This window comes from Mastigoproctus giganteus, chromosome 6 (genome assembly GCF_048544385.1).
Source record: "Mastigoproctus giganteus isolate SK-2022 chromosome 6, ASM4854438v1, whole genome shotgun sequence".
Lineage (NCBI taxonomy): Eukaryota > Metazoa > Arthropoda > Arachnida > Uropygi > Thelyphonidae > Mastigoproctus > Mastigoproctus giganteus.
This window is the reverse complement of record NC_143580.1, coordinates 125287566-125315346: the sequence shown is the minus strand read 5'-3', so window position 1 is coordinate 125315346 and position 27781 is coordinate 125287566. Positions and strand designations below refer to the sequence as shown.

General features: G+C 38.2%; 1 protein-coding gene across 7 annotated transcripts in view; it reads right to left on the bottom strand.

Moving 5' to 3' along the window:
- The window catches only part of Vps16B (Vacuolar protein sorting 16B), a 456530-nt gene that overhangs the window by 419857 nt on the left and 8892 nt on the right, over window positions 1-27781 (bottom strand). For 3 of the 7 annotated variants that reach the window (XM_090375320.1, XM_090375321.1, XM_090375327.1), the window contains exon 2: window positions 26475-26634. The exons of 3 other annotated variants lie outside the window; for them this stretch is intronic. In XM_090375320.1, the coding sequence (XP_090231446.1) occupies window positions 26475-26506 (32 nt within the window). In that variant the 5' untranslated portion in view covers window positions 26507-26634. Of the gene's footprint in view, window positions 1-7312; window positions 7403-26474; window positions 26635-27781 lie in introns of those variants that run through there. One more of the 7 variants, XM_090375322.1, reaches the window with a different exon arrangement.

Here is a 27781-nt window from a genome sequence, read left to right as displayed (position 1 = left end):
CTTCCCCAATTTGAATTTATGCCCTTACAGGTGATTATTCTGAGCAAGAGGAAGAACCCCATCGGCTTGAGCATGCTCAAGCCATTCAAAGCCTTATACACCTCTATCAGATCACCTCGCCAGTGCCTAGTCTCCAGACACCGTAATTTGCAAAACTTAGAACTTTCTTCGTAAGAGCAACCCTTTGTTCCATTCACTAATCTTGTTGCCCTTCTCTGTACTCGTTCCAGCAGCTCTACATCCTTCTTGAAATGAGGCCTCCAGACCTGTATACAGTACTCAAGGTGTGGCCTGACCAATGACTTATACAAGGGAATAATCACATCCGTATCCCTGCTAGAAAAATTCCTGTATATCATTGACAAGACACCATGAGCTACTCTTGCAGCTCGCCTGCACTGCTCAGAGAACTTCATATCTGCCTGCACAATTACCCCCAGGTCCTTTTCATTCTCTACCACTGTCAGCATAGTACCACAGAGTTGATACGTTGATCTGGGGTTACTGTTTCCCATATGTAGTACTTTACATTTGCCAATGTTAAACTTCATTTGCCATCTCTTAGCCCATCTGCTCAACCTTTCCAGATCCTGTTGCAGCAGCATAGCATCAGTAGTGTCCTTAACAACCCTGCCAACCTTTGTATTGTCTGCAAACTTGGACATTAAGCTTGATATACCATCATCAATATCATTTATAAATACAGAAAACAACAATGGACCCTGATGAACTCCACTAATAACATTAGTCCACGTTGAGCAGTGTCCATCGATTACCACTCTCTGTCTTCTGCCACTCAACCATCCCTTTATCCATAGCAGCAATTTGCCTCCAATGCCACACTGCTCCAATTTGTGCAGCAGTCTTCCATGCACAACAGTATCAAAAGCCTTTCTAAGATCCAAATATATAATATCAAAGTTATTCCCTGCATCCAGTTCCTTTGTGACTACATCATAGTATCCAATCAAATTGGTCAGACAAGACCTGCCCTTAACAAAACCATGCTGTGTCTGAGCTATAACTGAATTCTTGTCTAGATGATCCTGCGGTGCTTCTTTAATCAGTGCCTCCATTAATTTTCCTGGATTATAACTGAATATAACTGAATTCTTGTCTAGATGATCCTGCAGTGCTTCTTTAATCAGTGCCTCCATTAATTTTCCTGGAACCGAAGTTAAACTAACAGGTCTATTATTATTATTATTATTATTACTAGCCATGTAGTGCAAGGAAGCCTGAGGCTTATGCTGCACCAGCTTAAAAATAATTTCCAAAGTTACCCAGAGAGAGAGAAGTAGAAAGGAATCACCAAGAAGGGAAGAATGATGATATCCAGCTCAGGACCCTGGGTGTGCCAAGCCCATACTCACCAGATGTGAGCTCCTGGGGTTAATTACTTGTGTCAGCCTTTGATCCTCCTTTGTGAATTGGGGTTACATTTGCACATCTCCAGTCCATAGGTACCTCCCCTGAGTCCAAAGAAGCTCTCATAATTATGGCTAGGGTTTTGCTTACTTCCTTTGCTGCCTCCTTTAATATAACTGGATAGATCCCATCCACCTTTTTTATGTTTATCCTCAACAATTTCTCCTCCACTTTCCTCTCAGTTATTAGAATATCATCTAGCTCACTGCCAATGTTTACTTCACCTACGACATTCCCCTTCCTGAATAACTCCTCATGTGTGAATGTAGATGCAAAATACTCGTTTAGATTGTTAGCCACCTGAGCAGGATCCTCAACTGTTGAACCATCAACATCCAGTGGACCAATCTGATTCATCCCTTTCCTTCTTGAGTTTAAATAGTTAAAGAACTCTTTTCTGTTTTTCTTTACATCCTTTGCCAAGGATTTCTCATAATCTGCCTTTGCCTGCCTAATCTCCTTTGTGACTTGGTTACAGACCAACTTATATCTATCATAGGCTTCCATGTCACCCATTAATTTGTATGTATCCCATGCATTTTTCTTCTCTGCCATATGTCTCATTAGTTCATCTGACAACCATTTAGGCCTGAACCTTGAACAATATTTCTTGGTTGGTATGTAAAGCCTGGTAGCTTCCAAGATTAGTTCCTTGAATGCTTCCCATTTTGAATTTGCTGTTGGTAACATCATCAGTTGGTCCCACTGTATAGAATTTAAATACTGTCTCAGACCATCGTAGTCGCCTTTACAAAAGCAAAAACCCTTCCCTTTACCTCTGATGGTAGTTACCTCCTTGAGTAAATCCCACTTCAGCACACTGTGATCACTGCCACCTAGTGGTTCCTTTATCTGCAGATTCTTAATGCATGAAGAATCACTACTGATAATCAGATCAAGAGTACTACTCCCTCTAGTTGCCTCCTGAACATGCTGGTGTAGAAAACAATCATCCAATAAATCCACAAAAGCCTTGCTAGTGTGTGAGTGACCAACCCACAAATTCCAGTCAATATCTGGGAAATTAAAATCCCCCATTATAAGACTCTCTGATTTACTGGCCCATTCTATTTCCCCGTACAGTATCTTATTATTCTCATCAGAGTCATTAGGCCTACAATTTTGATTTTCCTATGCTTATGTTACATCAAACTGACTCGACAGTGCCCTGTCCAACGATGTCGACTGGCTTCACTTCCTTGGATTTTATATGTTTCTTAACTAATAGCATAACCCCTCCTCCCTTCCTATCCTGTCAATCCTTTCTGTAGATGTTGTACTCCCCAAATTCCAGTTCTGCATTCCTTATATCTGTGTGACACCACGTCTCTGATATCCCAACAATATCTGCCTTTGATGTTTTGAGCAATACCTCAAATTCATCAAATTTATTTACTAAACTCCTAGCATTGGTGTACATGCAAGTATACATGCACCTGTTTCTATTCTTAGCTACCCTAACACAACCCATGTGTTTACTTGTACCGCAATGACTTCCAGCAGTCTCTGAAATATCCTGCATCTTGTTTTTCAGGCTTCTGCTCATTCCAATAGAAGCAGTGCAAGAATCTCTTTCACCTCTGCCAGTGGCTACTGTTAATCTATTAGTCTTTGTCTCCCCCAAGCTAGCAGTTTTCCGACCCACCTAACACTGCCTCGATAGCATCAGCAAATATTCTTGCACTCTTTCTATTTAAGTGTATCCCATCCCTGTAGAAGCAATCTCTCCTGTTAACAAGTACAGTCCAGGCTGAAAAAAATTCTACCCCTTGAGCCTTGCACAATCTTTCCAGGGCCGAATTGATCGACAAGGCTCTCATCATATACTCCCTCCTATCGTGTCTGGGCAGAACTGCAGACACTTTCAAATTCAACCCTACTTCACGGCTTTTTTCAACAGTGACCTGTACTTGTTAAGTAATTCTGCTGGTGGAGCTTCGTGCAGATGCGTCCGTATACTGCCGCGACCGCAGTGCCAAGGGTCGGTATTACACTGACTGGTAGAGAATGAAAAGGACCTGAGGGTAATTGTGCAGGCAGATATGAAGTTTTCTGAGCAGGGCAAACAGTCTGCAAGAGTAGCTCATGGTGTCTTGTCAATGATATACAGGAATATTTCTAGCAGGGATAAGGAGGTGATTATCCCCTTGTATAAGGCAATGGGCAGGCCACATCTTGAGTACTGTATACAGGTCTGGAGGCCTCATTTTAAGAAGGATGTAGAGCTGTTGGAATGACTACAGAGAAGGGCAACAAGATTAGTGAATGGAACAAAGGGTTGCTCTTATGAAGAAAGGCTTAAGTTTTGCAGATTACAGTGTCTGGAAACTAGACACCTGCGAGGTGAACTGATCGAGGTTTATAAAGCCTTGAATGGTTTGAACATGCTCAGCGCTGATGGGATTCTACCTCTTGCTCAGAATTATCACCTGAGAGGGCATAAATTCAAATTGAGGAAAGACAGTTGTAGGATAGATGTGTGGAAGTTTGCCTTTAGCCAGCAGGTAGTTGATTGGTGGAACAGACTTTCAGATCTTTTGTGGTGGAAGTTGACAGCCTAAATAAATTTAAGCTGAGCTGGACAGGTATTTGGAACGAACAGAGAGGTGAAATGGGAGCGGTTTTTTTTTTTTTTTTTTTTGGCTGATGCTGCATAAGCTTGCTTTCTTGCATCATATGCCTCTACTAATGCTAATCGTTGTTGACTGAGTCGGATGGATGTTATTGCTTATATCGCTTCAATTGCATAATTCTTTATACATATATACATAAGTTAACATATTTTATATAATTATGAGTTCTTAAGAATTAAAAAGTGAAATAAAAAACATTTTACTTTAATTATCTTTAAGAAGCTCAAAGTGATAGAACTTGAAAATGGTGTTCCTGGGAAAAAAGCATTGCTGAAGAATTTGGTATTGGCCAACAGGCTGTGTCAGATATTAATAAATAAAAAAGAATCTATAAAGACATTTCTTTTAAAATCCGACGTGTGGAGTGATAAAAGCAGTCTCTTAAACAGACAGACATTAAAAAAGCCAAAAGAAGTGTTGCTGGAATAAGCTGTATTTAAGTGGTATTCTTGTTCACAGAATGATCAAGTGGCATTGGTGTGCGACATCAGTGCCACCTGATAAATGTATAAAAACACAATACATTTATCCCTATATCATAGATAAATGTATAGTCTTTTTATAGTTTTTAAATAAAGGCTCTACAGTGATTTTTTTAAAATCTATTTTCATCAGCTCTACCTATCATTAAATTTTAAATTTATTTGTGCTCCAAGTTTTTTTTGTCTTTTAGGGCTATCTTTTGCTTCACTAATCTGGATTATCACTTAATCCGGATGACCTCTCCCCCCCCCAATTACTCCAGATTAGCGAGGGTTTATTGTATTAAGAAATGACTACTTACACGATACGCACAATATATTAGCACACTTTTAAGAATTATGTCGTAAAATATTTGGTTATTTTTTTGTTGTACACAGGATTCTACTGTACACCATTCATAAAAATGTTCTCATTTGTTTTATTGTCAATATTGTCACCAATTTATTGTCAATATTGTCACTAGTTCTTTAAATACACTCCAAAATGTTGGAGTCACTCAGATATTCAAGCTACTATGACAACTCCTATTATCGATTCCTAAAAATTCATAAAGAACAATTTCTGCACTGATCAAACCTCTTGCTTGGAGTTATTCCCAAGATTGCTCGTGTCTTGTAGTAGGTCATCCCTCTCATGGCTGTTAATTGGAGTTTTAGCAAAACCTGCTTTTGTAAAACAATTCTTAATTATTGTTTGTCACATTTTGACTCCACACTTTCGCCAACTCTGATATGCACATCTGCAGTTCTATAGGTTGGTTGTTTGATTTCTATTCTCAGTATCGTTTTGTTCAGTATGCACCTTTGGTAATGCACTTTCAAATTCTTGATAATGCCTTAGTCCATTGGTTGCAGTTCAGAAGAAGTATTTGGAGGGAAGAAAACTTAGTAGCTTAGTAGAAAGAAAACTTCGAAACTTAGTAGCTTCACACTACAAGTTTCAAAATTACTGAGTGAAGGTGGATAGGGCAGTTGTCGACAATCAACACGATTTTTCTGTGTTCTTTCATCATCTTTCTATCAAAATTTAAAATGAACTGTTCAAATTTTTTTGTCAAAACTGTTTTATTCCAATGGGTATAGTCTTGGGTATGCCCCATAAAAGATGCATACACCATAGCCTTTTATTAATGGCTCTGATATCGGCACGCTTTGGTCTCAAATCGAATTGATCCACTTAAAAACTGCTTCATCTATATCTTCATACAGGCATATTTTCGGCCACCTCCAACTGGGTCCAGTTTCCTCAAACAGTTTGAAAATCGAAACAGTTTTTCAGAATGGTTAACACACTACCAGCAGGAATTCCAAATTTTAAAGCAATTTCTTTATTTTTTCTTTGAATATCCCGATCTACACTATTAAGCACTTCCACTTTTTCACACTACACTTATGGATTTCCTCTTGGAATTTGTAAGGTTATATTCACAGCAGCTAAAACAGCTTAAAAAAAAAAACTGATTTAAGCGCCACTTGTAACTACCATGTAAACAGATGCAGGTGAATTTAGTGTAAGTGTGGACAACTCATTTCTTCGAAACTACAGATGAATTTTTGGGATAAAGAAAAATCGCTCTTCTAATTCTCTAATACGGTGCTTATAGTATAAAATAGGTTGAGCAGACCTAATGTCCACATCGGGAATATGCCTTAATCTTTGCCAATGGCTGTGGACACATAGATAACATTTGACCAGCTAGATTTTTTCGGTACAATGGTGTATATGATGTATAGGTTTTACTTATTTTTAGCCACTGCTAACCTACTACTGGGCAAAGGACTCTCCCAAAACCTACTATCTTTTTCTATCCCGCACTGTGGTTGGCCAGTTTCCTCCTGTAGGATTTTATGGGCCCCCACTATATTGTAAAATGTTTTAGCTCTTAAAAGCTAAAGGGATTAATTCTTAATCCTTTTAGAAAGTAATTCATGCTTTCTACAGCATCAGCTGTATTACTGAAGGCCAGATGTGCGAACAATGCGTACCAAGGTCTCTTGAAATCAGTTTGTTACGTGCAAATTTTCTTCATTATATGGAAACTATTTTCAATGTAATGATCAAGGGGAAATCAAAAACGTTCAGTACATAGAAAAATTCGCTATATGGAAATTTGTTAAAGAGACGTTCGACTGTGTGCAGCATTCTCCCCACAAAAATTTTGCCAACGTGGTGGCATTATGATGTAGCCAGGTGGGGGGGATGCATAATACTTTGCAATAGTATAAAATTTTCTGTTATTTATAAATGTGACTTAAGCGATCCAGAGCAAAAATTAATTGCATAATTAACATTATATATGATTTTGTCACATTGATCTTGATTGCTGGTGTGTCTGTGTGCGCGCGCGTGCGTGCACACATGCACTTCTTCACTGCCTCTTAGATTAGCATAATCTGTAATTAATTAAATAACAAAATATGCACAATTCTCAATGCAAAAATGTTAAGCTTTGAAGAAATGAAATTCATTAAATGAACTTTAATTGTTCAATTGACTATTTTATAAATTTGGTTGGTGAAAATTTGAGTACAGCCACTCCCCGACTTACTTAAGGGTTGCATTCCATGGAACTCTACATAAGTCGAAATTTCACTAAATGCTTATGCAGCACTTGCAAATTTGATTGAAGCAAAAAAGAAATGTTCGACAAACATGTAAATAGAATTATTTATTCAATTTTTTTTTTTATCTCATGTACAGAAAAAATTACGAAGTGTACAAAACTACAAAAATTTCAAAATGATAAAATTACAAAAAGCAAGTTTTACCTTTCAAGCATCGTTGCCAGAATTAACTCTCCAGCTGATAAGCACGCCACTGTGGAAGTTGAGGGCTGTACAGATTTAGAAGAGGTTTTTTCAAACACAAAACAAATTTCTCTGCAGCTGCAGAATCGGCACTGGTAAATTCACCACATACTTTAATGTTTTGGAAACCAGCGCAATGCTTGAACCTATTAAACCACCCGTTGCTTTCCACGAACTTGGCTTGAGGTTTGCCGTACTTATCCTTAATATCTTCATAAATACTTGTTGCTTTTCCTTGAATGACCATTGGACTCAGGGGCACTTGCTTCTGAATTTGATTTTCCATCCATATTATTAATAGCTTTTCCATCTTCGATATAGCACCTGAACGCTGTTTTGTGATCACTGTTGATCTTAATTTCGTTGATCTTTAACGTGTTCTTTTATACACACACTGTCCCTTAAAATAGTATTCACCGTTGAAGCAGCAAGAACTAATTCCGTCCAACAGATGACAAACTTTGTCCTGCTTTGTACTTCTTAATCATCTTCATTTCTAAATCAATTTTGTTTTGTTTCCTAGCACTGCCAGCACTTGCACTTTCCATTGGTCCCTTTCCCTTCACCTTTGTAATAAGTAAATAGGAACGAAGAGAAGATTCTGAAAACTTATTTATGTTTTTTATATGATTGAACATTTCAGTGAAGGGGAACTTATTTCACCATAATAACGTAAAAACCCACAAAATTCTAGTTATCGGTATTATTGCAAATGCAATAAGATCGAGTTTACTACCCATTTATAATAGATTGCACTAATAGAAAAGCCCAATAAACTGGAAAGTGCAAATTGTTTTTAATGTTTTATGGTAGTGACCTCCAGAAAAGTGTTTTATAAAAATATCACAAAGGCATTCAAAACTGATTCTTATAGCGGAACATATGATAAAAGTGTAGTGCAATTCCCATTATAAAAATGACATTTTAGAGAGATAACTAGCTAAGTTATATAGCGAAAATTTCAACTTCTAAGGTCTTGGAACGAATTACCAAAAAAAAACGATGTGTTACTGGGTTCACATCACATTACGATATTTCCATGATAACTCCATTTATTCTTACGGGATGCAAAATATGCTTCCACAATTTTTTTAAGTTTGCACCGGCCGGCAAAAACTTCACATAAAGTCGAATTTCCGTAAGCCAGAGAGTGGTTGTACAGTCGAAGCTATCTTATCCAACATGATTGGGACCAGTAGTTGGTCAGTTAATCAAAAAGTTGGTGGGTTAAAGTGGGGGAAACCTTAAACCAGCAAATTTCATAAATTCATCAATCCACCTCATCTTTAGTCTTTTTCTTAGATATTTAGAGTCTGTTTTTCTTGATGTGTGACCTGCCCAATTCCATTTTAAGTGCTTTTCTTTCAATGATGTCACAGACCTTGGTTTTGTTGGCAAATAAATGCATGTTTTTCGATCTCTTTTGGTTATGTCACAAATTCAGCACTCCATACTTCTTTGTGCAACCCTCAGTCTTTGTAAAGTTTTGGCTATCTAATATCCATGTTTTGCAACCACATGTTAGGACAGATGTGTTTATGTTTTTGGCAGTTTCTGGGGTTCTCCCCTTTAGTTGCTGCAGTATCTGTTTAGGTGTGTGCCAATGCTGGCAGTGTGATGAGTGTGGGTGTGTGTTCTGTTGAGCATTGTTTGCCGGTGCCTGGCACCCATGAGGCATAGAACATGAGGCATAACTATGTGGAGGCACATTCTACCACCAGAGCACTTGACTGGGTAGCCCAGGAAGCGGCTCCTCAGAGGGACCACCCCCTGGGCTATCCCCCTAAAAAAGGTGAGTGAAATGAAAATTGTCAGTGGGAGAAGTCAGGTTTCAAGGAGGGGAGGAGTAAAGTTTTAGACAGCAGAGAATGGAAGAGAGAGGCATCCCCTGAGAAAACTAGAGTTACGACAATGGAACCCTTCAGTTCCAATCAAGATTCTTCGATTTGCCGTCGTGCTTTGGTCTTTGTCATTGATGGCGAGTGTCCGTCTGCATCCAGGTTCTGTTTACAGTAGTAAAGATTTTTTGCCTGCATTTGAAGAAGCCATCTGCAAAGTCAGCAAATGAGGCAAATCTTTCAGAAGTTAATGTAATTTTTGACCTTTTTCTTGATCATAAACAGCAGGCCCCCGTTATAACGCATCCACTTTATGCTGATTCGCTATAACACTGTTCTTATATTATAACCCGTATCTGATTATAACGCTGTCACAGGTCACTATTACGCTCTTTTACAGATTGCATTTTTGGCATATATTTGACGAAATCATTTCATTTGATGGAGTCAATAGCTTGAAAATGAATAGCAAAATAGTATTAAAACGTTTCCCATGCAGACTTGAGAAATTTTCCCAGCTCAGTGAAATTTCCTCGCATGCTGATTTAATTGCAGTACAGTGACTTGTTAGTAGTTCCGAGATCAACATTTTAAAAAATGATCAAGTATATTGCTTGTAATATTTGCATTATATGCATTTATCCAAAGTCTAGTCATCACTCAGTACAATATTAGATATTGTACTGAGGACAGTTTACTTGAACATTGTATCGTAATTAATGCAACCAACACATTTACATTTTCGAAGAGTTAATAATGGTGGATAAGAATTAAAAAGGAACAACATCTGGAAGCAGTACAAAGACTATAAATGTAAGAAAAAGACTAAATTTGAAATTTAAATTAGACGCTTTGAAGCGAATTGATTCCGGTCAACGACAAGCGGATGTGTGCCATAATTTAGGACTGGCAAGTTTAACTGTAAGAAAAATTATAAAAAAATAAAGAATTAATTTTTTATAATTGTTCAGGGCTGGTATCAAATGACCACATGTATTTAAGAAATACATGTGGTCATTTGATACCAGCCCTCAAAATATTTAGATATTCTTCTTCTGATTGGCATTTATTTGATTCAAGGAATTCTTCGAAATTAACACGATTATCCAGTTCTAATGAGTTGTGCATTTTATGATATTTTTTGATAAGCTAATCTTCGATTGTCATCTGTGGCCATCAAGTATCAATATACGAGTTTGCGACATTGGCCAAAGAGGTGCTTCAAATCGACATTCGTGTTGCTGTAAATTTGAATAATCCGAAGTTTTCTCTATAGAACATAATACATCTATCATTTGGATTGCTTTTCCATCCCACCTTTTTCTTCTAAGGGTGCAGAGGATGCATTGTTCATCCATAATAATATGTGCATGTGGACTTCCTCAATGTTGAAATTCATTGTATTTAAAGAAATTCACAACATAATATTTCTCAAAAGGACTATAGGTTTTTGATTTTAAAATTTTGAGTATACTCTCAATAATTTTATTAAAGTATATGGCACATGTTACAGGGCCTTCATTTATTAATGTAGCTCTTTCCATGTAAGGTAGATCCATAACTTCATTAGTTGTAATTTCTCGTTTATATCTGAATTTGTATAACATACATAGTAATATGGGCCATGTTGGTTCACACACACTCAACGTCAAAAAACATTGTAGGTTTTCCCAATTGACAAATCATGGCAAACACGTCTCATTTATGTTGACTCCAATAATATGCTGAATTAGGAATTGATTTTAGAAATGCCAAGTTAGACTCTAATGACTTGTTTATAAATTCTTTCGATTCCAATATAGAACGAGTAATGTTAACTGTTATTCCTGCTGATTTTAATACAATTTGCAAATTTTCTGCAGTATGCATTCGCATAATTTTCATTGCCATATATAGCAAAAGTTGAGGAGTTACTCTACGATGATCAGATCTATGAATTTCACTCAATGCCATCACATAAAGGGAGTAATTGTCAATCCATTTTTAAATTTTCGTGCGTGTCTCAAATATATAGCTGGAAAATAAAGCATGTATATCAAATATGAAACTTGGAGATGATTTCTGACCCAGTGCTATACATAAATATTTATCTTCAGACCATAAAAATAATGTTTGTTGTTGAATTAACAATAGTTCATCGTCATTGTTGACAGGTTCCACATTTTCATCTGAATGTTCCTGTTCACTATCATCATTTGTCCCCAAGAAACTGTCACTCACTTTTATGACGTAGAATTTATACAAAGGCCATAGTTGGTATCCATCCCTCTTTTAATGAAGTATGACACGTCATAAAAGTACTTCACTTCTTGTAAAGGAAGTTCATTTTGAAGTAATTCATATAAAGTTGTTGGAAATGGTTTCAAATCTAATTGAAACCATAAACAATCACAAACATTACAACTAAATCCAAATGGGTTTTTGTACACTAGTTTTTAAAACTCACTGTCAGCTCGTGTAGACGCTATAAGGATGTAATCAGGAATCTCATTATTAGCCATTTCTAATTTCACTTTTTTTCGTACATGGTATTCCTTCATTCGTTCTGCTGGAGTTTTAGATTCCTGATAAGTATCAAGCATAGCAAAACTCTGTGGTTGACAGGCATCACGCATAGCAAAACTCTGTGGTTGACAGGCATCAGGCATAGCAGAACTCTGTGGTTGAATTTCATTATGATTCAGAACAGTTTGAATTTCCAATTTACTTTTCTTCCATTCATGATATTCCTTCATTATTTCAGCTCGAGTTTTTCTGGGTGCAGTTTGAGAACTCCCACACATAACAAAACATTCTTGTTGAATTTCATCTGGATTCACATTTCTGCCCAACTTCCCTTTCTTTCTTTCACGATATTCCTTCGAATGCTGGGCTGTGCATTTTGGCACAGTCCCTTGTGTATTAATCATTATGCTGATATAAGGATGAGGGTTGCCTGTGCGGACGTGCCTTTCTGCCGGTCTTGGAACAGAGAAGTTTTTTCTGATTTATTTTCTGCTTTATTAGTTTAAATAGACATATTAACTTATTTTCTAGAGTAGCTTTATATTCCTATTTAGGGTACTTAAGTTTAAAGTAACTTAGATAGAGATTTTGTAGGTATTACTTAGTATCGGAAAGGGTATCAAATCCACGTGTTTACCGATCGTAAATAGCCGCCATTGCTACGCGAAAATTAATCAGTAAAATCTATAAATCTTGTCGAACTTCATTGGCAATTAAATTGTACTTTTAACTATACATATAACCACTTAGGTTACGTAATATAAATAATTAGTAAAAATAAATAATTAATACATAACTTGATACGGAAGTTCCATAAAGGGATTTCGTAGATAACACTCGTTACTGAAACAAATATTTCGTAGAATAACACTCATAGATTTCGTAGATAACACTCGTTACTGAAACATAAATATTTCGTAGATAACACTCGTTACTGAAACAAATATTTCGTAGATAACACTCGTAGATTTCGTGGATAACACTCATAGATTTCGTAGATAACCCTCGTTACTGAAACATTAATATAGCGTTATAACAGTGTTGGGATACAAGTTTAGGATTTAATTTTGTACTGAAATTGAAATTTTTATTGAAAGTAAATCGAAATCATGACTCAAACCAGAGCAGCAAAGCAAAAGGCTCAAGCTAATGGGAATGCTGTGGCTCAGAGGAGAATATAAATAATTAGTAAAAATAAATAATTAATACAATAACTTGATACGGAAGTTCCATAAAGGGATTTCGTAGATAACACTCGTTACTGAAACAAATATTTCGTAGAATAACACTCATAGATTTTGTAGATAACACTCGTTACTGAAACATAAATATTTCGTAGATAACACTCGTTACTGAAACATAAATATTTCGTAGATAACACTCGTTACTGAAACAAATATTTCGTAGATAACACTCGTAGATTTCGTGGATAACACTCGTAGATTTCGTAGATAACACTCGTTACTGAAACATAAATATAGCGTTATAACTGTGTTGGGATACAAGTTTAGGATTTAATTTTGTACTGAAATTGAAATTTTTATTGAAAGTAAATCGAAATCATGACTCAAACCAGAGCAGCAAAGCAAAAGGCTCAAGCTAATGGGAATGCTGTGGCTCAGAGGAGAACTGAGGGGGGCAGTTGCCCTCTGAATCACAGCCTTTTAAGATGCACTATTTGCTTGATGTTTGCGGAGCAGTCAGGTATGGGACATGATACTGCCATGGAGGATGTCTTTGTATGTGCGCGATGCAAGGAGTGTAAGGAAATCAGGCTTCAACTCAGCATTGTTATGGGCCTATATGAGAGCTTGAAGGATAGGGTGGATGCCCTCGAAGGATTACAAGTGAGGGGCCCATCAAGCTCTCAGCTGCCCACACCAATGCCAGAGCTTGCACTTGGTCTTCGTGCAACACAGCGGCAGCCCCCAAAGCAGAATGCGCTGGTCCCAAAGGAACTAGTAGTTGTTGGTGACTCTATTGTCAGGGAAACGGGAAACATGCTTTGTAAAAAGGATAGGTGGAACAGGACCATTGTATGTCTGCCAGGGGCAAAGGTTGATGACGTTGTAGAGCGGATATCATCTTTTAAGGGCAGAAAAGGTGATATAGTTGTACACGTTGGCACTAATGATATTAAGAGTAGGAGACCGGCGGAATTACTTAACAAGTACAGGTCACTGATGAAAAAAAGCCGTGAATTAGGGTTGAATTTGAAAGTGTCTGCAATTCTGCCCAGACACGATAGAAGGGAGTATATGATGAGAGTCCTGTCGATCAATTCGGCCCCGGAAAGATTGTGCAGGGCTCAAGGGGTAAAATTTTTTTCGGCCTGGTCTGTACTTGTTAACAGGAGAGACTGCTTCTACAGGGATGGGATACACTTAAATAGAAAGGGTGCAAGAATGTTTGCTGATGCTATCGAGGCAGTGTTAGGAGGGTCGCAAAACTGCTAGATTGGGGGGATACAAGGACTAATAGATTAACAGTAGCCACTGGCAGAGGAGAAAGTGATTCTTGCACTGCTTCTATTGGAATGAGCAGCAGCCTGGAAAATAAGATGCAGGATATTTCAGAGACTGCTGGGAATCATTGAGGTACAAGTAAACACATGGGTTCTGTTAGGGTGGCTAAGAGGAAGAGCAGGTGCATGTATACTTGCGTGTACACCAATGCTAGGAGTCTAGTAAAAAATTTGATGAATTTCAGGTATTGCTCAAAATATCAAAGGCAGATATTGTTGGGATTTCAGAGACGTGGTGTCACACAGATATAAGGAATGCAGAACTGGAATTTGGGGAGTACAATGTCTACAGAAAGGATAGACAGGATAGGAAGGGAGGAGGGGTTATGCTATTAGTTAAGAAACACATAAAATCCAAGGAAGTGAAGCCAGTCGACATCGCTGGACAGTGCAGTGTCAAGTCAGTTTGGTGTGACATAAGCATTGGGAGATCAAAATTGAAAGTAGGAGTGTGCTATAGGCCTAATGACTCTGATGAGTATAATAAGAAACTGTACAGAGAAATAGTGGGCCAGTAAATCAGAGAGTCTTATTATGGGGGATTTTAATTTCCCAGATATTGACTGGAATTTGGGGGCTGGTCACTCACACACTAGCAAGGCTTTTTTGGATTTATTGGATGATTGTTTTCTACATCAGCATGTTCGGGAGGCAACTAGAGGGAGTAATACTCTTGATTTGATTATCAGTAGTGATTCTTCATGCATTAAGAATCTGCAGATAAATGAACCACTAGGTGGCAGTGATCACAGTGTTCTGAAATAGGATTTACTCAAAGAGGTAACTACCATTAGGGGTAAAGGGAAGGGGTATTGCTTTCGTAAAGGCGACTACGGTGGACTGAGACAGTATTTAAATTCTATACAGTGGGATCAACTGATGATGTTACCAACAGCAAATTCAAAATGGGAAGCATTCAAAGAACTTATCTTGGAAGCTACTAGGCTTTACATACCAACTAAGAAATATTGTTCAAGGTTTAGGCCTAAATGGATGTCAGATGAACTAATGAGGCATATGGCAGAGAAGAAAAATGCATGGGATACATACAAATTAACACGTGACACAGAAGCCTATGACAGATACAAGTTGATCTGTAACCAAGTTACAAAGGAGGTTAGGCAGGCGAAGGCAGATTACGAGAAATCCTTGGCAAAGGATGCGAAGAAAAACAGCAAAGAGTTCTTTACTTATGTAAACTCTAGAAGGAAGGGGATGAATCAGATTTGTCCACTTGATATCGATGGGCCAACTGTTGATGATCCTGCTCAGGTAGCTAACAAACTAAATTAATATTTTGCATCGACATTCACACATGAGAAGTTATTCAGCGAGGGGAATACCAGAGGTGTATTCAACTCTGGCAGTAAGCTAGAGAATCTTGTAATAACTGAGAGTAAAGTGGAGGAGAAATTGTTGAAGATAAACACAAGAAAGGCACCTGGGGTGGATGGAATCTATCCAGTTATATTAAAGGAGGCAGCAATGGAAGTAAGCAAACTCTTAGCCATAATTATGAGAGCTTCCTTGGACTCAGGGGAGGTACCCATGGACTGGAGATGTGCAAATGTGACCCCAATTCACAAAGGAGGATCAAAGGCTGACACAAGTAATTATAGACCTGTGAGTTTAACTTCTGTTCCAGGAAAATTAATGGAGGCACTGGTTAAAGAAGCACTGCACGATCATCTAGACAAGACTTCAGTTATAGCTCAGACACAGCTTGGTTTTGTTAAGGGGAAGTCTTGCCTGAACAATTTGATTGGATACTATGATGCAGTCACAAAAGAACTGGATGCAGGGAATAAATTTGATATTATATATTTGGATCTTAGAAAGGCTTTTGATACTGTTGCACATGGAACACTGCTGCACAAATTGGAGCAGTGTGGCATTGGAGGCAAATTGCTGCTATGGATAAAGGGGTGGTTGAGGGGGAGAAGACAGAGTGGTAATCAATGGACACTGCTCATCGTGGACTAATGTTATTAGTGGAGTCTCTCAGGGTTCAGTATTGGGTCCTTTATTGTTTTCTGTATTTATAAATGATATTGATGATGGTATATCAAGCTTAATGTCCAAGTTTGCAGACGATACGAAGGTTGGCAGGGTTGTCAAGGACACTACTGACACTATGCTGCTGCAACAGGATCTAGAAAGGTTGAGCAGATGGGCTGAGAGGTGGCAAATGAAGTTTAACATTGACAACTGTAAAGTACTACATATGGGAAACAGCAACCCCAGAGCAACGTATCAACTCTGTGGTACTACACTGACAGTGGTAGAGAATGAAAGGGACCTGGGGGTGGTTGTGCAGGCAGGTATGAAGTTCTCTGAGCAGTGCAGACGTGCTGCAAGAGTAGCTCATGGTGTATTGTCAATGATATATAGGAATTTTTCTAGCAGGGATAAGGAGGTGATTATTCCCTTGTATAAGGCAATGGTCAGGCCACACCTAGAGTACTGTATACAGGCCTGGAGACCTCATTTCAAGAAGGATGTAGAGATGCTGGAACGAGTACAGAGAAGGGCAACAAGATTAATGAATGGAACAAAGGAGTGCTCTTACGAAGAAAGGCTTAAGTTTTGCGAATTACAGTGTCTGGAGACTAGGCACCAGCGAGGTGATCTGATAGAGGTGTACAAAGCCTTGAATGGTTTGAGCATGCTCAATGCTGATGGGATTCTTTCTCTTGCTCAGAATAATCACCTGAGAGGGCATAAATTCAAATTGAGGAAAGACAGATGTAGGATAGATGTGCAGAAATTTGCCTTTAGCCAGCGGGTGGTTGGTAGGTGGAACAGACTTCCATCCCTTGTCGTGGAAGTTGATAGCCTAAATAAGTTTAAGGCTCGGCTGGACAGGTATTTTGAACGAACAGAGGGGTGAAGTGGAAGTGGTTATTTTTTATTTATTTATTTTACTTTAATTTTTTTGGCTGATGCTGCATAAGCTTGCTTTCTTGTATCAAATGCCTCTACTAATGCTAATGATGGTATAATGTAGCGTATCACTGCTTAATTGTACCTGTGTCACTGCAACTTGTTGCGTCACTGCACTTGTGTACAATTGAGTTTTCTTGGGTGCATGCATTGTACTTGTTGCGTCACTACTGCATGCAACAAGTACGATGCATGCACATCGGGTTTCGTGACGATTTCTAGGTAACCTAATGCTTTTTTCCAAATAACATCGGTAAAAACATTTTTAACAAACAATTGTGACTGTGACAAACAATTGAATATACACATCAATTAACGTTAATCTAGTTTTTTGAATTGTTTATATGAAGTATAAATGGATGGCAGTACAGTAATTGCACCAGCACAGTGGGAGGAAAAACAACAATTAAGCCAGCAGTGGGAAAACAAATTTCATGATCAGAAATGCTGATGGTTATGACAGCCACAACATCCAACTAATAACAAAAAAAAAAAAAAAAAAAAATTGGCCTGCCATTAATAACTGAAAATAAAAAAAAATAAACACCAGTTTAGCTTTTCAGATTGTTAACATGAAATATAAATAGCTAGCAGTACAATAGTGTGTCAGCACAACAGAGAAAAATTCCACACAGAAACACTGACAGTCACAGTGGCTACAACAGACTAGAAGTGGAATTTTACAATGCTGCAATGATCACAACATTGGGCCACAAAGCATAAAATATGAATACATTTCTGATATCCTATGGCACCATCCACAGATGACATACACTCCTACCCCACTCACACAAGCATATAGCCAGAAATTCCCCCCCCCCTCCAAGACCTAACTGAAAACCCACCACCTCACCCTCATAGGCACACTCAGATTCCACAGCACACCAACACACGCCCATGCCCCTCCTACCCCCACCTTAAAAACGTACAAAGAAATCAGTAATATGGTTTTTTAATAGCAACAAAAATCATCACTGCTGTTTCAATGTAATGGTCCTGCCAATGCACTTGCAATCATGGCTTACTGCACTGAAAACCCCATTCCTTTTTCTCCTCTGGGCAGCTGATCATTCTGTTACACTCCCCATCAACTTAACATCTACTTACACAGTCTCATCCAAGACAGAAATCCCCCTTCTACTACAACTGCTAACTACTTAGCCATATAAGCTTACCCCACACTTGGGGAAATACCACCAACCTCACACTAGAAACCCCACCTTCTCCCTCCCACCACTCCCACACAATGGGCTTTACCAGTGAACACATGACTGCTGCTCTTAAAAAAATCATCCAAGATATCAAACCGCTACAACACATCTTTAATGACACCCTCATCCAGCCCCCCTCCAAGTCACCTGTCAGTTAATATTCCACTGTCCACAGTTGTATATACCCATTTCTTGCACTAGCTGTCCTCCATGGCCACAGAAACCCCTCTAAAAAGGCCCGACAATTCCTCCCTAATTCCCTTTCCCTAGTGGTTTAGGCAATTCCTCCCCCCTCCAAGTTTCCTCCTACCTTTAATGATTATTATATACTGATTTCTTCCTGGCTAGTAGCTGGGGAAACATTCACCAATTCTCAGCTGAGCTCTAACTCATACCGATGTGGAATGGAATTTTGGTATCCCACCTTTCTCTCTTTTCAGACTTGTTTCGGCCTGCGGCGTAGATCCATTGCTTGGATCTCCAACACCACACTTACTCAGAACCATCAATTGACTGCTAGGGAAAGTGAACTTACTTGCCTGGGGAACTCTCAGTGATAAATCAGATATGGTTGACTCCCAGTAGTAGAATTCCAATTGTTTTGCTTATTCAACACAATTGGGATACCATATTGCAATTTTAAAGTTACAGATAAGAAACAGTTACCATGCAAACATTAAATAGATTATATTTCAAAGAAAATTATTCCTGGAAACACAAGAGATATTGAAATACAAAAAATATCCTTAACACTAGGTTTTGGCAATAAATTAAAATAGCCATATTTAAATGTATTTCACTGATGATTAATTTTAAAAAATTTTTAAATGACTAATGTAAAGAAAGCCACACAAGAACCACGGCAAACTTTGGGAAACTAATCAGGGTAAACTGGTTGCCGCTACTGCACTTTCTCCCTGCATTCTCAGTAAACATACAGCACACGTTAGCATTAGTAAAAGCATATGATGCAAGAAAGCAAGCTTATACAGCATCAGCCAAAAAAAAAACACCCTTCTCATTTTGCCCATCCATTTGCTCCAAATGTTTGTCTAGTTCTGCCTTGAATTTATTTAAGCTGTCAACTTCCATCTGTTGTTCTACAACAAGAAATGGAAGTTGTTCCAGCAATCAACCACACACTGGTCAATGCAAACTTACATCTATTCTACAAGTCTTTTCTCAATTTGAAGTTATGTTCCCTCAAGTGATTAATCTGGGCAAGAGACAGAATCCCATCAGCATTGAGCTTGCTCAAACCATTCCAGGCCTTAGACACCTCAATCAGATCACCTCGCAGGTGCCTAGTCACCAGACACAGTAATTTGCAAATCTTAAGCCTTTCTTTGTAAAAGAGCAACCTTTTGTTTCATTCACTAATCTTGTAGCCCTTCTCTATACTCGTTCCAGCAGCTATACATTCTTACTAAATTGAGGCCTCCAGACCTGTACACAGTACTCAAGGTATGGCCTGACCATTGCCTTATACAAAAGGATAATCACCTCCTTATTCCTACTAGAAATATTTATGTATATCATTGACAAGATACCATGAGCTACTCTGGCATACTGGCTGCACCACTCAGAAAACTTCATATCTGACTGCACAATTACCCCTAGGCCCTTTTCATTCTCTACCACCTTGAGTGTAGTACCACACAGTTGATATGTTACTCTGGGGTTACTGCTTCCCATATGCAGTACATTTATCAATGTTAAACTTAGTTACCACTGCTCAGCCCATCTGCTCAACTTTTCCAGATCCTGTAGCAGTAGCACACTGCCATTAGCGTCATTAACAACCCTGCCAATCTTCATGTCATCCGCAAACTTAGACATTAAGTCTGATATACGTTCATCAATATCATTAATAAATACAGACAACAACAACAGACCTATAACCAAAACCCTGGGGGACCTTCACTCACGAAGAGCAGTGTTTGATTACCACTCTGTCTTCTCCCATTCAACCATCCCTTTATTCACAGAAGCATCTTGCCCTTAATGCCATACTGCTACAATTTGTACGGTAGTCTTCCATGTGCAACAGTATCAAAATCTTTCCAAAGATCCAAGTATATGATATAAAAATTATTTTTTGCATCCAGTTCCTTTGCGACTACATCATAGTATCCAATCAAATTGGTCGGACATGACTTACTCTTAACAAACCCATGCTGTGTCCGAACTATCACCAAAGCGTTATCTAGATGATTCTGCAGTGCTGCTTTAACCAGAGCTCCCTGGAACAGAAATTAAACTAAAAAAAAAAAAGTAAATTGCAGCCATTATCAACCCACTGCAAGATGGAAGCCTCCTCAACAATTCATGCTAAGGGAAATGGACCATAATCTGCCATGCTGGTCCAGTGCGGGTTGGCAGATCGATCGTATTCAGTAGTCAGGGGTTTGAACCCCGGTCTACTCAAAGAGCGTGTGCTACTGCACTCCCGCTCTGGAAATTAAACTAACAGGTCTATAATTACTTGTGTCACCCTTTTATCCTCCTTTGTGAAATGGGGTCACATTTGCACATCTCCAGTCCAGGGGTTCCCCTCTCCCACAAGTCTAAGGAAGCCTCATAATTATGGCTAAGGGTTTCCTTACTTCCTTTTCCACCTCCTTTAATATAACTGCATAGATCCCATCCACCCCAGGTGCCTTTTTTATGTTCATCTTCAACAATATCTCTTCCACTTTGCTCTCAGTTGTTAAAAAATCATTTAACTGACTACCAGAGTTTAATACACATGTGGTATTCCCCTCCCTGAATAACTCGTGTGTAAATGTAGATGCAAAATACTTATTCAGTTTTTTAGCTACCAGAGCACACTCATCAACGATTTAACCATTGATATGAAGTGGACCAATCTGATTCATCCCCTTCCTTCTAGACTTTACATAAGTAAAGAACTTTTCCACTTTTCTTTGCATCCTTTGACAAAGATTTCTCGTAATCTGCCTTTGCCTGCCTAACCTCTTTTGTGACTTGATTACAGACCTGCTTATATCTTCCACAGTTTTCTGTGTCACCTGTTTATTTGTGTGTATCCCATGCATTTTTCTTCTCTGCCACATGTCTCATTAGTTCATCTGACATCATTTAGCCCTAAACTTTGAACAATATTTCTTGGTTAGTATGAAAAGCCTAGTAGCGTCTAAGAATAATTCTTTGAATGCTTCCCATTTAGAATTCGCTGTTGGTAACATCATCAGTTGTTCCCACTGTATAGACTTTAAAAACTGTCTCAGACCTCTGCAGTCACCTTTATGAAAGCAAAAACCCTTCCCTTTACCACTGAGGGTAGTTACCTCTTTGAGTAAATCCGACATCATCACACTGTAATCACTGCTACCTAGTGGCTCCTTTATCTGCAGATTCTTAATGCATCAAGAATCATTACTGATAATCAAATCAAGAGTACAGCAATACCCCGCATAGCACTGATAACTGGTACTGAAACTGTTGTGTTATGCGAAACCGTGCTGATTGAGGTATAATTATAATGGGTTTTAATTCAAGGCGTTCCAGAGAAACAATCTATAAACAAATTATAATAAATCTATAAACAATTTGTGCTTGATAGCCCATTAAAAGGATTTGAAATAAAAAAATATTGAAAATTTTATTAATGAAAAGGTACATTAGAGATGAGAAAACAGCTTTATTGTTTATTTATGTATTTCAATAATAAAGTCTGGTGAAGTTGTCTCTTCTTTTTCTCGGAGTATAAGTCTTTGTAGCATCAAATCCCATCTTGTAAAATTGCTGTATCTTGATGCTACATTCACCATTGGATCTCCATTCATAATCGGCTTGCAAGCCATGTCAAACCCACCCCCCAAAAAAACCTTCTCCAATTCTTCTGTTAAATTCTTCGGTGCCACATCAGGGTTATCCACTTCAGAATTGTTTTCCTCTTATTCATATGCAGTTTGCTTGTCAATTTCAAGGAGAGTTGCATCATCTAAGTCATTTGCATGTGAGTCAATGCATTCACATACACTGGAAGTGTCCAAAGTTTCAAATCCCACGTCTTTCCTGATCTTCACAAAGTATTCGGTAATTGTCTGAATTTGCTATTCAAAATCAGTGAAATCATTTGCCAAATGGGATAAAACATGCTGCCAAACAGAATGCATGTTGTTATCAGCAATTTCTAGCCAAGATGCAAAATATATTTTAAATCGTGTTTAAAGGAGTAAAAAATAAATTGTGAAATGGAAAGTTTGAAAAGCTATCACGTCGTCTCGCCAGGATGGAATTAAGAATACTGAACACTGTTTCACGTTGCTATTGGCACATGTGCATGTGAGACAATAGAGTTGGCACTGAAGTATATACGTATGCATACCTAGGCTACGACAACGCATGCATATATTATGACAATGCTGCATTATGTACATGTACCTAGGCTACGGCAATGCAGCATATATGTTTGTGTACCTAGGCTACGGCAATGCAGCATATATGTTTGTGTACCTAGGCTAGGTACACAACATAGTTGATATTTTATATCAACTATGTTGATATAAAATATTTTTATTGTCTACATATGAGGAACTCATTCCTGAAGTTATGACATGTATTTTTGAGACCTGTATATATGTGTACCTAGGCTACAACAACACAGCATGTATGTAGAGTATGTGTCTAGGCAATTGAATGAGTTTTAATATGTACAGTAAATTTGACTTAAAATTAATTGAAACCATGTTATAGTGAAATCCATGCTGTCTGAAACCGTGCTAAGTGAGGTATTGCTGTATTACTCCCTCTGGTTGCCTCCCGAACATGCTGCTGTAGAAAACAATCATCCAATAAAACAACAAAAGCCTTGCTAGTGTGTGAATGACCAACCCACAAATTCAAGTCAATATCTGGGAAATTAAAATCCCCCATTATAAGACACTCTGATTTACTGGTCCACTATTTCTCCGTACAGTTGTTTATTATACTCATCAGAGTCATTAGGCCTATAACACACTCCTATTCTCAATTTAGCTTTCCCAGTGCTTATGTCACACGAAACTGACTCAACACTGCACTGACCACCCACATCAAATGGATGCACTTCCTTACATTTTATGTGTTTCTTAACTAATAGCATGATCCATCCTCCCTCCCTCCCTATCCTGTCTATCCTTCCTGTACACATTGTACTCCCCAAATCCAATCCTGCAATCCTTATCTCTGTGACACCACATCTCTGATATCCCAACAAAAACTGCCTTTGATGTCTTGACCAGCACTTCAAACTCATAAAATTTATTAACTATACTTCTAGCATTGGTGTACACGCAAGGATACATGCACCTTTTCTTATTCTTAACTACCCTAACGCATCCCATGTATTTACTTCTTCCGCAATGACTCCCAAATGAAATCCCTATTCTCTGAAATCTCCGGCACCTTGTTTTCAGGCTGCTTGCTTATTCCAATAGAAGCAGTGCAAGAAACACTTTCACCTCTGCCAGAGGCTACTGTTAATCTATTAGTCCATGTATCCTTGCAAGCTAGCAGTTTTCTGACCCACCTAACACTGCCTCGATAGCATCAGCAACTATTCTTGCACACTTTCTATTTAAGTGTATCCCATCCCTGTAGAAGCAGTCTCTCCAGTTAACAAGCACAGACCAGGCTGAAACAAATTCTACCTCATGAGCCTTGCACAATCTCTCCAGGGCCAAATTGATTGACAAGGCTCTCATATACTCCCTGTTATCATGTGTGGGAATCTTGATTAGACCGGGGTTCGAGCCCGTGACCACCAAATACGGAGGATACGGAAAGGTCAGGGAATGACCAACGCATACCCCCAGAGCAATATGGCCTTAGTTGCTAATGCTCCTAAAAACCAAATAACAAACAAACATGTGTGGGCAGAATTGCAGACACCTTCAAATTTTTTTTCAACATTGACCTGTACTTGCTAAGTAATTCCACCGTTCTCCAACTCTTAATATCATTGGTGCCAATGTGTACAACAATATCACCTTTTGTGCCCTTAAAAGACTATATCTGCTCTACAACGTCATCAACTTTTGCCCCCTGGCAGACATGTCATCAGTATCAGCAGTAGAAGTCAAGAACGATATATTGACTGACATGTAGGCATGACAGAAGATGTAATGATTAGTTTTGTCTCGTTATTAAAAGCATATTAGTGGAGTTCACGAGTGTTTTCGCTATTAAAAAAACCATATTACTGATTTCTTTGTACGTTTTTAAGGTTAGGTTTCCTAACCTGAAAAAAGGTTAGGAAAAAAGGAAAAGGTTTCTTATATTTTGTTATATTTCATAACCTGACCTTAAATGTTAGGTTAGGAAATAATAGGAAAAGGTTTCCTTACCTAACTTTAAAGGTTAGGTACTGAAATAATAGAAAAAGGTTTCCTCGTATTTCCTAACCTAACCTTAAAGGTTAGGTTAGAAAAGCATGCACCGTCTGTTTACCAAGAATGGATGGAGACACTGCGACAGTATGATGTGGTCACAAAGGAACTGGATGCAGGGAATAACTTTGATATCATATATTTGGATCTTAGAAAGGCTTTTCATACTGTTGCACATGGAAGACTACTGCACAAATTGGAGCAGTGTGGCATTGGAGGCAAATTGCTGCTACGGATAAAGGGATGGTTGAAGGTGAGAAGACAGAGAGTGGTAATCAATGGACACTGCTCATTGTGGACTAATGTTATTAGTGGAGTCCCTCAGGGTTCAGTGTTGGGTCCATTGTTGTTTTCTGTATTTATAAATGATATTGATGATGGTATATCAAGCTTAATGTCCAAGTTTTCAGATGATACAAAGGTTGGCAGGGTTGTTAAGGACACTAATGACCGTACACTGCTGCAACAGGATCTAGAAAAGTTGAGCAGATAGGCTGAGAGGTGGCAAATGAAGTTTAACATTGACAAATATAAAGTACTACATATGGGAAGCAGTAATCCCAGAGTGACGTATCAACTCTGTGGTACTACACTGACAGTGGTAGAGAACGAAAAGGACCTGACTAATTGTGCAGGCAGATATGAAGTTTTCTGAGCAGTGCAGATGGTCTGCAAGAGTAGCTCATAGTGTCTTGTCAGTGATATACAGGAATTTTTCTAGCAGGGATAAGGAGGTGATTATCCCCTTGTATAAGGCAATGGTCAAGCCACACCTTGGGTACTGTATACAGGTCTGGAATCCTCATTTTAAGAAGGCTGTTGTTATTTGGTTTTTAGGAGTATTAGCAACCAAGGCCATATTGCTCCAGGGATATGCGGTGATCATTCCCTGACCTTTCCGCATCCTCCGTATTTTGTGGTCACGGGCTTGAACCCCAGTCTAATCAAGAAGCGTGTGCTGCTCCTGCTACCTGGCTATGGAAGCGCCATTTTAAAAAGGACGTAGAGCTGTTGGAACGAGTACAGAGAAAGGCAACAAGATTAGTGAATGAAACAAGGGTTGCTCTTACAAAGAAGGCTTAAATTTTGCAAATTAGTGTCTGGAGACTAGGCACCTGTGAGGTGATCTGATTGAGGTGTATAAAGCCTTGAATGGTTTGAGCATGCTCAATGCTGATGGGATTCTTCCCCTTGCTCAGAATAATCACCTGAGAGGGTGATTATTCTGAGCAAGGGGAAGAATCCCATCCCCTTAAAAATTAAATTAAATTAAATTAAAATTAAGCATAAATTAAAATTGAGGAAAGACAGACAGATGTAGGATAGATGTGCGGAAGTTTGCCTTTAGCCAGCGGGTAGTTGGTTGGTGGAACAGACTTCCATCCTTTGTTGCGGAAGTTGATAGCCTAAATAAATTTAAGGCTGAGCTGGACAGGTATTTGGAACAAATGGAGGGCTGAAATGGAGTTTTTTTTTTTCATTTTTTGGCTGATGCTGCATAAAGTTGCTTTTTTGCATCATATGCCTCTACTAATGCTAATAGCTGCAAACTAGTTTGTCCAGTAAGTTTCTAGTTTCTAAGTTTAATCTGAGTTTTCAGCAGTTCTCATGTTGCCTTTCTTTACCTCGCCTTCTAAACATGACAATAATAGCTACATTAGTCATTTTCTCCATTATATATTGCAGGAAGTAAACCAAACTACTTACTTTTTAGGTCTTCCTCGTCTGATATCAACCATCACTTAGCTTTAAAAAAAATCCATGATATAATGTTGACAGAAAATATACAGGGAAGTATCAAAAAAAACTGAAGAGATCAAACAATACTAAGCAGCTATCCATACTGTATATAGATGAACTAGCAAATCTATAAATAAACAAAATATTCAACAGATTAGCAAATCTGTGCATCACACACAGTATATGTTAGTGATGGGCACAACTGAGAGGTCACAACTGATTATTTCAATTATGGTAAATAATTTAATTATAATCATATGATTTGAATGATTAGCAGTTGTTAACTACTAATTCTTCAATACATTTGATTATGTAAAATCATTCAAATGATCAATTTGCTTGCTGCATAGAGGACCACAGTCTGGCACATTTAAAAGTGTTGCCCCCAGTTGATACTTGAACCTGCAGAGCCATAGGTCTCTGTACTTTCATAACCTCTGCTAATTCATATTTTAAATGAGATTTGAGATCTGCAGTGGGTCAACAGTATAACTAATTTGAGCCAAAATTGATCTGGAGGACAACATATTCACTGTTTTCCTTCCAGAGAGTGGCATTCATGCTCACCAGGTAATCATGTAATTATTTTATTCTGATCTTGTTATTATTTTTGTATCAGCTTCAAGTCTAGAGTCCAACATTCCTGTTTGTTGTGTAATCGGGCAATTATTTTATTCATATGTAATCTTACACAGAGGGTCACAAACTTTTATACCTTGTACCCTCAAATTTTATTTGCAAATGTTTTTGGAAAGGGGACTTTCCAAAACATTTGCAAATAAACACATCTGACAAAATTTAGCTGAGCATACATACTTCTATAAATGAATATCCATGTATACTTCAATATATTTAACTGAACTATGTCAATCAAGCAAAGAATTTAAAAAAAAAGTTTGTCTTTACATTTCGTTAACAAAGTGCTTCACACAAGCAACATGCTCCACCCAAATGTGGCCACAAGGTAGGCATTCCCACAGTTTGGAAACTTCTGGCCTGCAATAATTCTTTTATAATGCAACATGCAGCTGTGTCAAATTATAAAACAATTAGTGTAGGTGATTTTAGTACTGATGGAAAACAGACCTATCAGAGCTTACTCCTGAACGTACAGATTATAAATTAAATTGTGGGCACTAAAGGGAAGAGAGATGAGATGGCCCATGAGTTAGCTACCTTGGTATGAACACTAAGGTGTCCAACTGTCATGAGTTACAGAAATAAGAAATTGTAGGATAAAAGCTTTAGGCTGTTTGTCCTAAGAAATTGTAGGA